The sequence below is a fragment of the Phoenix dactylifera genome, chromosome 3 (genome assembly GCF_009389715.1).
Source record: "Phoenix dactylifera cultivar Barhee BC4 chromosome 3, palm_55x_up_171113_PBpolish2nd_filt_p, whole genome shotgun sequence".
Lineage (NCBI taxonomy): Eukaryota > Viridiplantae > Streptophyta > Magnoliopsida > Arecales > Arecaceae > Phoenix > Phoenix dactylifera.
Window position 1 is genome coordinate 17,666,998 of NC_052394.1, and position 12,118 is coordinate 17,679,115.

General features: G+C 34.7%; 1 protein-coding gene across 4 annotated transcripts; it reads right to left on the reverse strand.

Moving 5' to 3' along the window:
• Window positions 1-3,155: 3,155 nt before the first annotated feature.
• LOC103709079 (F-box protein SKIP24) lies at window positions 3,156-8,140 on the reverse strand. 4 transcript variants are annotated; one of them, XR_005511124.1, is made up of 6 exons: window positions 7,791-8,140; window positions 7,298-7,471; window positions 7,047-7,218; window positions 6,808-6,958; window positions 5,719-5,835; window positions 3,156-3,963 (listed from the first exon to the last, which is right to left on the reverse strand). XR_005511124.1 is itself a non-coding variant. In XM_039124839.1 (5 exons), exons 1-5 carry the CDS (start codon window positions 8,012-8,014, stop codon window positions 3,956-3,958), a joined length of 720 nt encoding a protein of 239 aa, XP_038980767.1. In that variant the 5' UTR covers window positions 8,015-8,137; the 3' UTR covers window positions 3,156-3,955. The 4 variants fall into 4 exon arrangements, 2 of the variants coding, with proteins under 2 accessions (XP_038980767.1, XP_038980766.1); XR_005511125.1 differs by having other exon boundaries at window positions 7,047-7,209; window positions 7,791-8,137; XM_039124839.1 differs by lacking the exon at window positions 5,719-5,835 and having other exon boundaries at window positions 7,047-7,209; window positions 7,791-8,137.
• Between the last annotated feature and the right edge of the window lie 3,978 nt (window positions 8,141-12,118).

Consider the following 12,118-nt stretch of genomic DNA (forward strand, 5'->3'; position numbering starts at 1 on the left):
AATACAACTTTAAAAATAAAAAAATGTCGAATATGATTTATAATACATAAAAAGGCTTAGAAAAGATATACATTTTCAAGATCTTTTACCCGTGTAATGAATGGATAAAAAATAAACAATTTAACGGTATGATATTATATCTTTGTTTGATCTATAATCTAAAAGCATCCAATTAATTGAAATTTGATCTATGTATGTTTTAAAGTATTTAGATTAAGATCAACGATTTAGATTTCCAAATTATATGGCGTATAACATATTATAGCTCTCTAGTGCTATTACTATCTTTCATTTTGTGTTTACTTGATGCATAGGCCGGAGATTGCTAAAATAAATGATTATTATTTTTAGATATTTTTATACACCATAGATCATGGTTAACAATATTGATTTTTATTTTAAGAGGTATGGCCTTCTTTTTCACTATGAAATATTTGAGGCTAAATGTAGTCGGGTCATCCTCTCTTTATGGACATGTATGTATAATTTTTAACTTGTCGTCATAGCAAATCATGGACTTATATTGTTTTAATTATCCATTTTTATGTCCGTATGTTGCATAGATTAGAAATTACCAAAATAAATATATTTTTTATTTCTAGGCTTTTTTATTATCATTTCTGATTATCAAAATACATGATATGATAGGGCAAATGTTGTGTTTTGATTTTGAAGATGGGAATTTGATGAGAAATCTGATCCTTGAATTTGCAATAGTTTATAACTTACAATTGTAAATACATATATATACATACATATGTACCATGAGTATGTATGTTTAACCATATATATATATATATAAGCGCTGAATTTTTTGACAACTGAACTTTTAAAAACATGTCAAATTACACCCACATATGAATGTATCTGAATTTCGGCCATACACATTTATATGATCGAAATTTAACCAGGCAATTTTATTTTTAAACTAATTATACCGGAGCATTTATTGTATTATATTTTCATTGAATTTGAATGACTATGGAGAGGTGAAGATGAGATGATAATAGTTGCTTAGACTAATATAAAATGGATGCCATTGCGAGGCTTTTTAAAATTACGAGCCTATGATGGGCAAAAAAGTGGTGCATGAGGCTGTTGGAAGACAAATAGGTACACATGAGTGAGAGGATAAGAGACAACCATGATAACTATTTTAATGGAGGAAGTGCAGCAAGAACTTATTTTAAATGAGAGGGGACAATAAGATGGTAAGTGCTCGTAACTAAGATGTTAAGTTTCCCGCAATTTATTATCATTGATTAAATAGCACCATTTTTAACACATCATGACATTTTGCGCGTTTAGAGGTAAAAAACCAGTCTATTAATAGGAGTTAGCTACATTCACAACTCACAAGTGGTGATAGAGAGGAAACCAGAGTAATTAACACATGATTGACAAAAAAAAAAAAGAAAAAAAAGAAAAGGCAAACATCTTGGAAGAGGTACTTAAGAGATCAAAAATTACCACAGATAATTTTTTTTTAAAGCGTCCAATAATAAGTTAACATATATCATTCACAAAATAAGTGTTTTTTTATTGTTGAATTAAGGTTTTTAATTATCAAAATCCCAGCCACCATGGGTTGCTTGATATCTCGATTTATCTCGGGCAACATTAGAAATTGGCTAACAGAGATCTTGGAAATCTCAGCTTATCTTATCAGAACTGAGATATTCAGCTAGGCTAGTATGTTTTGCCATGAATGGAGTCTAGAGGTAGAAAAAGAAAGGCTGAAATCCAGAAGGTATTCAACAAGGAATTCTCCACCAGCTTTCTTCAATGAGAAGAAAGTTAAAATTGTGGACGCAGCAAAGTTGAAACTCGATGCTAATACACATTTTTCTCCTTCTTTTCATTCCAACAACAAAAGCATCTAGAGTGTGTTTGGCTTGTAGTATCGGAATTGAAATCGAAATAAACTGGAATTAGAATCGGAATTGTCATATTCTCCGATGTGTTTGCTTCGTAATTGAAATTTAAATCGAAATCAGAATAAAATTTAAATACCAGATAAGAGTTCAGATTGGATTTTTTGGAACTGGGATATTCTCATTCCTCTTTAGAATTAAATGAAAATAGAAATTTCCTAGAATAAGAGTGACTCGTTCCTATTTCCATTCCCAAGCCTAACTTCCTTTAACCAAACATGCCTCTAACGAATAGGTTGATTACATCCAACTTCCATGAGTCCACAAATGCTTATGGTGCATCAGAAGTGGCTGCAATTCCTTGAGCTCTCCAAGGAAGGATTGCTTATCTAGTTATCTTTCTGCAGGGTCACAGGGAAAGACTCCTTGCAAAGGCTCATATTGAATCATCTGAAACGACTGGGAAAGGCTTTTTGCTGCAAAAAAGATGCAATGGTCCAACCATCATCCCTGCGACAACCTTGGTCGATGCTTAGTCATGGATGTAAGAACAGAAAACTGTGTTTCCAAGCATGCTCTCTCCCTCTAATCTAACTTGTATTGATAGAAACCCATGGTCCTGCTTCATACACTCCTCTCGTTATCATTCCTTAACGACGCAGAATTGAACTGAAGGGCGAACAATAATTTAAAAAGGGGGCATATTTAAAATGATATAACGGATGAATGGCTGAAACCTATGCAAATGATCAATTTATACCTTTATCTTTATCATGCGGAGATGGTTTCCTTTTTGTGGCAATAATGGAGATCAGTGAGGTGCTTCTGCGGAAGACTTGCATTATGCAACACAAACATGAAACATCACATTTAATATTATCACGAGCAACTTGTTGATCTACCCCCTGCAAATATGGCCGCCAAAAACTATAACACCAACACCAACAGGAATTTCTGATCCTTAAAAAAGACATAGCATGATGGAGTAATTCTCAACAAAAAAAAAAAAAAAAAAAAAACAAGAAGATTCTCAAGAGTTGAAAACAGGAAAAAATGCATGACTTCCAAAGTGAGGGAGATCGTAATGTTTTGTCCCACACATTATGGTCCAACTTGATCTTGTGAGGTGCTATGTCTGTATTTCCCTTTCTGAAGATGCAACAACTAATTTACTGGCAACTGAGAATATCATGAGTTTGCGAGGCTATCAGTAAAGAGATTCAAAGAAAGCCTAGACCATGATGACAAACTGAGGCAGGGATCTTAATACAAGATAAGATCAAAGACTAAACAACCCAATACTTCTACCATTTATTGTTGGATCGACAATTAATCCTATAAATCTGGGGTGGTGTCTGGTTTGATACCTCCAGAAACCTTCCCACCATGCGGAGTACAAGATGAAAGAAAATGTGTAAAACATCTCATTACCCACAGATAGATCCACATAACACATTTGGCACTGAATTGAAAAGTCAGCACAATGACATGAAGCCTTCAGATGCCCCCTAAAAGTAGAAGTCCAACACAAACGGCCTTCAGATACCCCCATAGCCTAATGCAAACAACTTTCTTAACTCCACTGAATATCTTCCAATTAATCATATGCTACAAGATAATATCTTCAGCCAAAAAAAAAACTGAGTGCTCCATGACTGCAGAACTCACATCCAACATGCTCAGCTTCATAAATCTTTTTGAGAGATTTCTGATGGTGAGCTGTTGCCCAAGCAGGCAGGGTAACTCAGCACCAATGAGAGAGAGAGAGCAATGTTAAATAGGTTCACTAAAGATAGATCTCCTGCCTAGCTAAGAAGATTTAAACCGGCATAGTTTCAAATAGCCAGCCTTTTGAGGTAAGTAAGATGTTAGGCAGAAGAAAATGCCTCAAGACTGATCAACTTGCCCATCTCTTTTGGCAATTTGAGTTCTGAACATCTTTACAAGTCCAAAGTCTGCAGACTATGAAGAGGTGAAACCTAGGGCAATCAAGAACTTAAGGCACAATAGCTGACGCAACTTGCCATGGCACATTGGAAGATTGGATGCAATGTCAATGCTTGTCCAGCTCATTTGGAACTCTAATTGACTGCAAAAGAAGATAACATGAAAATGTTTGCAAAACTTAATCAAGAAACACATAACAAGATAAAATAAGCTGTTATTTTTCAGCAGACACCATGCACAGCTTTCATTTAAATCATGGTGTTTTCAAAGGGGAAGATATTTATTTGCAATAGTTTGCATAAAAGGAAATAAAATTCAAGGGATAATATGACTATTGCGGCCGTAATTTGAACCACATTTTCGGGAAAAAGTCTCAGAAGCTTAAGGCATGATGATAAATAAATTTACATGAATGGAAAATATGACAATTTTGATAAATTTTGAATGTTACAGAAAATAAGATGACTTGTGGTTCATGTGGTGTGCTTAATACTTTGTTTTCCGTCTCCAGCTATTGAGCTTCCTAACGATCTTGCAGACGCTATTCAGAAAACCTATAATCTATCAATACCTTTACAGACATGGATATTATCTTTTACCAGGTCTGAACCATATATGTAGCATCTAAATTCTAAACCATAATAAGTATTTTCTTATGACCAGAAAAGAGGCCTTTGATCTAGAAAAGGAACAAAAAGTTTGAAACATCATCACCAGATTTAATAAGAAATAAAATTTGTTTACCCCGAAAAAAAAACATTAAGAAAATCTGATGGACATTTGAAGTAACCAATTTGCTTCCTTCTAGTTTCTTAAGAGCAAAGAAAAATAATCTAGTGAAGAACAAGGCCCTTCTTGAAACATCTCAGTATCCAATTCTTCTCAAGCCAAACATCTCACTATCCAATTCTTCTCACAGCCAAAAGTAACACAGGGTTCTTACAACCTTGTCATTATTTCGAGCTTGATTCAAGCTTAATTTTGAATCAAACTGAATACTAGCCTACTTGGTCTAAATCAAGCAGTAATCAAATCATGATTAAGTGAAACCTGGTTCAATCTTGAATGGAAGCTCAATTCTTGATTTCAAGCTTGGTGTAAGATTTGTTTCAGACCTAAATTAACATTTAATTGGTCCAAAGAATAAAAAGAATGCACCAATTAAAACCTTAATCCAATTGATCCTTTATGTATTGTTTAAATATAATCAAGCCTTATTGAGTTGAGCCTAATCAAGCAGGGTCGCTTGTTAGCTTGGCTTGAAATTACTTTCGAGCCTATTTTGCTGGTTCAAGCTTGGTTTGTTTATCTTCAAACCAAGCTTGATTAAGCTTTTCTGAAGCTGAGCTCAAGCTACTCAGTTCATTAACCCTACATATGGGTAACCCCCAATGCCTTCAGTACATCCTCCAGTCTTCAAGTCCTTACTGAATCAACCACTTACTTATGTCACTTCAAATCATCTTTAGAGTCCAATGACATTAGTAAATGCTCAAACCCAACTTCACCACTTGCTGTGGATTTCATGCAGCCTGGAGCAGCCATTGGGCAATGATAGTGAAATGGATCCTATACACTTACTAAACCAACATCTTACTACCATGACTGATGATCCATTCCATAGCCTCTTCACAGTAGTAAATGTTTAACCTCAACTTCACCACTTCCCGGTGATTTCATATAGTTTGGAGCAGCCTTTACCAAAGAAAGTCTCCCATTTATTGAAGCAAAAGCCTCGAAACAACAATGGTGTCTCCTCCAACTCTTCCACCAGTTCAAAGGAGAGGAACCAAAGGGTAATGGTTTGAGTTTGTATATGAGACTGTCTATGTCAAATATTTTCAAAAATAAGATACGCTTCTTTCAAAAATATATGAGAGTGTTTTATGATTCTTACTTTCAAGAATATATGGTTGATAGACACTTCCCCTTCCCCATATATCATGATTCCTTTGTTAAAACGAAAAGCTTGGATCTCAATTATTAACCTGTAAAATTGTCATTTGTACAGCATCTGAAAAAAAACATTAGGCTTACATAAATCCCAAAAACATAAAAACCACAAAATTACTTGTTCAAAATGAGCTGTTTAAAAATTCTGCTTCAGTAGCTCATTTATGACGATTGAGAACTATCATTTTGTTGCTGGGACCCCCACAGAAAGAATTTCTATTGGAATACAGCTATCATCAAGAAGCAAAAGCCAAAGGTGCACCAAATCCTTGTCTAAAACAAAATTTTGAGAAGTTCAACCATAACTTTCTGCCATTGTTCAACTTGTAAGTTGTTTCATGTGTATGAGGTGTAAATAACTATCTTATAAGACCATGAGACATTCTTTTACAGCTCCCCAGAGACCATCCTGCAAGACCTAAGTACTCCACCAAATAAGACTAACCACAATAAACATTCACAACATAGAACACAAACCAAAACTAGAGATTCGCCAGCACATATTTTTGCAACAATGTTGTGTTCACCATATTAGGTATTTTGATTAATTCCATAAGCTCAAAGAGACAGGGGTGGTGCTTATGAAATTCCTTTTATATCATCATAGGCTATAAAAATTCTCTGAATGGGCATAACATTATGGGTTATATAATGACTTAACAAGTGCTTGGTTACTCAAAAGTAGTCTGGCATGCAAAAGTCACTAAAGACCTAGAAGAATAAAAGGATGTGAAGAACGAAAATGATCTGACATATACATAAGCAGGAAGATTGATATAAATTGCAACTATGAGCTACATATACAGAAATGGGCTAATATACTACATCACATAGATTGGTGAAGTCACATCAATATATATATATATATATATATATATATATATATATATATATATATATATATATATATATATATTAAATCAATTTTTTCTAACTTCATAATCAGAAGGAACTAGCAACACATCCAGAAAAAAGACTATATATATATATATCAAGAGACTTGTTTTATTAGAAAAGTATATTCAAGATGTACCATGAGATGTGCAATCATTGCTTCGCTTCAACTTCTTCCGCTTTGCATTACTACTGCTACTGGTTGCACCACTTTGATTATTTTGTAGAGGGTTATATTTTAGTGATTTCAGTGCTTCCTTATACTCACTAAGCTTCTTCTTCTGCTCATTCTGTCACGGAGAAAAAGGAAACAGAACAAGGTCAAGCCAGTCCCATCTTTCTCCCTAAATAACTAACATGCAATCAAAAAAGCCATACATAGGCCTTCTCAAAAATCGCAATTTGTTGCTTACAAACTCTAGCTTCCATCTTCAAAGCACTAAGACGAGACTCAATGGGCACAGTACACTGCTCAACTATCTGTCTTTGGCTCCCACGAACAACTTCCGGCTGCCATACATTCAAAGCCACAGATGCCCTCCTGGAAGAGCTGAATTGATTATGAACTCTTCTTAAACAATGAAAAGGGACTAGATAGATGAAACGAAAAAGATGCAATTTTTAAGCACCTAACTCTCTCAAAATTCGCCAATTCCTCCACCGCTACCTTCATCCTCTCACTCTCTCGCAACATAAGAGACTCCAGGTCATCTAATTTCTTCCTGCAGACAAACACCTGGCTCTCGGCATTAAGCACCGCCCGCCTCCAGACAGCATGCCTCCGCGCCTTGTCCCTCTCGAATCTAACTCACGTCACAAAGTTGAATTAGCATTGAATCTTTTCAGCTCCTAAAAGGAGGAAAAAAAAACCCCACAAAAGTGAATCAAAATTGGATCCTTTCATATCTTTTTAGAAAAAACCCCCACGAAAATTGTATCAAAATTAAACCTTATCCCGATTTCTAAAAAGTTCCACAAAATTAAACCAATATCGAATCTTTGCCATAGCTTTTTTTTTCGAATAGAAAACCACAAAGCTAAATCAAAATTGAATCTTCTTCGAACCAAAAAAGTAAAAACGAAATGAACAGAGATGGGGGGAAGATGAGAGAGGGACCATACCTGGTTTTGTAGAGGGATTTGGAGGGGGTCTGGGGAAGAGAGGAAGGGCCTTCTTGGGGGAAATCAATAGCTAAAAGGGTGGACCAGAGGGCGTGGTCTTGGGAGAGGCGGCGGAGGCGGCGGCAGGATATGGAGAGGCAGCAGAGATCCCGGTAGCCCAATCGAGATGTCTCCGTCCCGATCTCCAGAATTCTACTCCAAATTTCGTCCGGAAGGATCGACATCACTCTCGCCCTTGGTGTCGACTGCCGATCGACAGGAAGGAGAGGAACCAGAGAAACCCTCGAAACGAAAAAATGCTAATCCAACCAAACAGCCGCTCATCGTGACGAACATATGGCGAGAACGTCCGGGTTCGAATTTCCATGCCGACTAATGTCCTCATAAACACTTTACGAGCGTGTCTGCATAGAAACTCCAATATAAACTTCTATGCGGATTTATATCCGCATAGAATTTCCATACACGTGTATGCATTGGGTACGCATCTCTGTCCGCATAAAAGTTTTGTAGAACTGAGGCCTGACAGGCCGGATGAATTTATGTTTTTTTTTTTTGGTCCAAATACGGATTTTCCTCAGTTTCTAATATAGAGCTGAGGACTGTATGGGCTGGTTTAAGCCATGCTCGGCAACTGTTGCAGGTTAGCTTTATCATACTTAAGGGCGACTCGGCCACTGTGATTGGTTGGATTCATGGTAGCTCCGGTAGCAATAGAGGGGACTACCTTTGCTTCGAAATATTTGAGCTATGATGAGTGATGGGAAGATCTTTTATTTAAATCAAGTATATTTTGAGAGAGGCAAACAGAGTAGCAAACTGGATGGCCTCGTATGTAGCCAGTCCCTCCGAAGATACTATGTAGGTTGGAAAATAGGAATTGTCTAGAGCGCTCTGTGATTTATTATTTTCTAGTTTTATTGGATATATTCGTACTATAAATGTATGAATCATCTGTAAAAAAAAAAAATATTAGCCATTGATTGATGTTGATAGAGTGATTTACGGATATTAAAAAGAATCATTTGATAGAAGATTAGGTGAGGAAATTAGAATTTACTGTACAAGCTTATATCCTCTTTCCCTTCTGGTTGTCTGCGTTTGGGTCAGACAATACCTAATTTGTTCATTACAACATCCTATTCCGTAATCAAAGCACTACCCTAACCTAATTTACTTTTAAGAATGACAATACTTTGATATTTATATAGAACCATTTCTAGTTTTTAACTCTGAAACTGCCAATGCTAGGAAGATGGATCAGAGCTCTATGTTCTAGGGATGGCCACACAACAAATTTTTTAGCAACATCAACTGAAATAGTAGTGTTATTTTGAATAGTTTTACTGCAAAGTGGAAAAAAAACAGCTATTTACAATTATTATCCGTAATTTTCTTAGTTACTAATATATATATATATATATATATATATATATATATATATATATATATATATATATATATATATATATATATATATATATATTAATGCATATATAAATAAAAATATATATGCCCATATGTAGATATGCACACACACACACAAAAAAAAAATCTAGAAATCAAATAAGTATCTAGAATTCTCCATATTGGAGCTATTTTGTAGTTTACACAGGATCTTATTAGTTAAATCAAAAGCTCCATTTTTAACCAAGAAAAAAAATGAACAGCTCCAAAATTCTACTTCAAGAAAAAAAAAATGGAAAGCTTCTTGCATGCACTTCGGAAGTAGTAATGCGTAATTATTTAACTCGTTTAATTTATTTCAACTTGTTGTTAATTAAATTAGATCACCTATGTAATAAAATAGTCAAATTTTAGTTTAGATTTTTGATATGTTTAACGATCAAGTTAGATTTACAAATTTTTGATCCAGTATCTAAACCAATCCCACCTTATTGCGGCTTCTGATCCACTTCCACATTCATGGTATATTTTCTCATGCTTTGCTCACCATCCCAACTGCTGCTATTTAGCATGACATCCCAGCCGTCTCAATTACTGAAAAGAAAAAATCCCAACCATTTACTTTAACAAAAACATCCCAGGAAATGGCAGACACAATCCAAGCAGGCAACCTCTACCTACTCTGGTTACATTTCACTCCAATCGCCACCATCAAATCTCATATTTTGTCGAAAAATTAAAGTTTAATCAGACTCTTAAGCTAAAATGTACTTGCAACACTACCACCACTCTCCAGAACAAGGACGCAATCGGAAGATGTCGCTGCTGCGATGAAGTTGGCCTAAAAATGATGCCTTGAATAATAAACAATTATAGCTTATAAAACAGTAACGTAGATGTAGAAAAAATTATCATAATCAAAATAGATCGAAATAACTTACTTGTTGTAAATCAGTTTGTATCACCAGCTTTCGGTCGAATCAACAAGCATTTATCAATCCTGTAATTACATTTACGACTTGTGATTCGACTGAAAGCTGGTGATACAACCGGATCTACAAGAAGTAAGTTTGTTTCGAACCGTTTTAATTATGATAATTTTTTTTACAATAAGAATGGTAACTACCTCCTCTTAAACCACCAAAAATAAATAGAAAAACTCAACAGATTTCAGTAATAAGATGCTAGTCTCACTCTCGCCATAGCTGGAAGAGATGCAAGCATCTCTGGAGGAGGAAGAGTTGGAGGAGACATCGCTTCTCTGGCTAAATCAATAAATTAATGTGAAACCCTCCTCGGTTTCATTGCTAAAAGGCTGCTCCAAAGTGCATCAAATGGTTGAGAAATAGTGAACCGCCAACCCTGCCCATTGTAGGAGGGCAGAAAGCTGGTTTGGTGGTTCACGAATTTAAGAAAAGCCAGAAAAAAAAGAGTTTAACATCTATTAAAACCAGTAAACTTCCATACAACTACAAGCAACTTAATCACAAGGATACAAACCCTCTATTTGTTTCTTGGTGGTGATTCAAAATATGTATGCCATATCCATATTACTAAATAACCAATTCTTTTACTCGGTTATTCCAAGTTATACTCTGATATGTTTTAGTAACCAATACTTCTCATGAAAAAAAATTAATTAGTTCTTTTTATCTTTCTTAGCAAATGAAAACAAACCAACATGCTTCATTTATTTATTGATATTTTCAAATTTGCTACTTAAAATAATAAAAAATGTCTATGCCCCGACATTTTGCTATATTATATATAGTAATCTATTTTTTCTAAAAATAAATGATTCATAAATATCTTCTATTTATGCTGCAACTGAAGACTTGGTGCGCATATAATGTAGATTCATGTGATTTAAGAAAGTGATATTTACAATAATTCTTAAAAATTTATACATTTTTATATCATAAAATATTTTTATATTTTAATTTTTAAATATATTTTGATTAGGTTGACATTTACATGAATCAACTTATTTAAATGGGTACACATGCATATACACCTATATGCATACATATATAGAGAGAGAGCTGGATTTGCTACATCTCCATTTAGATTTAGTCAAATCTGCACCAGATAATGGAGATTGCACATAGATGATCCAAGTTGTTGGATTTGATCTACTATCTCTAAACTTATAAGCCAAAATTTATATAATTTGGAGACTCCTAACTTGTGCATCAAGTAATCAACATATACATACATATATACATACATATATATATATAATTTTATTTTATTAACTCTATCCAATATTTTAACCAGTTGTTGCATCAGTTAGAAATCTCCAAACCACATGATTTTTGGTATATTAGCAATTTAAAATGTGATGAAAAAAAGGAGTTAGGGATGGTGTTTTACTGTTTTATAGAGTTTATCGGAAATCGGAATGGATTTTGAAGGAAACCTAAGATTCGCGGTTATTAGTTTGATCTGTGGATTGCATCTGGCAGTGGTGCCAGACGCCCATGAGCATGTATCTAGGGTCATCAGTAAGCTCTAATAATCTCATACGAACAATTGAGAATTAGATAATTCTGCCATTAAAAAATAAATGATAATAATTCTAATAGAGTTGCAAGTGGGCCATGTCCATTCTTCCTTTAGTTCGAGTCTTGATCAGATCCAAGCTCATAGTCTCATATAGTTCGATCTAGATATCTAAACTAATTTTTGCAATTCACATTTGCTTTGTAGCCCACTTAGATCTAATATCTGTAAGAGCCGTACTTGAACCCGATCTAGATAAGAGAAGCCCATTCCAACTCTTGGAATTGAACATAAAATGCTACAGAAGCTGAATTCTGGGTCTGAAGCTTGACCAGTATGTATGATATCTTATCTATAATACATTGAAAATAGTTATGGAAATGCCATACCTGAGAGTTTGCCCAACCACAACTCTCTAA

Coding starts and splice junctions, on each gene's coding strand:
- LOC103709079 (XM_039124838.1), bottom strand. CDS start 8,014: ATGTCGATCCTTCCGGACGAAATTTGGAGTAGAATTCTGGAGATCGGG. Junction 7,472..7,790: donor AAATCCCTCTACAAAACCAG/GTATGGTCCCTC, acceptor GACGTGAGTTAG/ATTCGAGAGGGACAAGGCGC. Junction 6,959..7,046: donor CGATTTTTGAGAAGGCCTAT/GTATGGCTTTTT, acceptor TCTCCGTGACAG/AATGAGCAGAAGAAGAAGCT.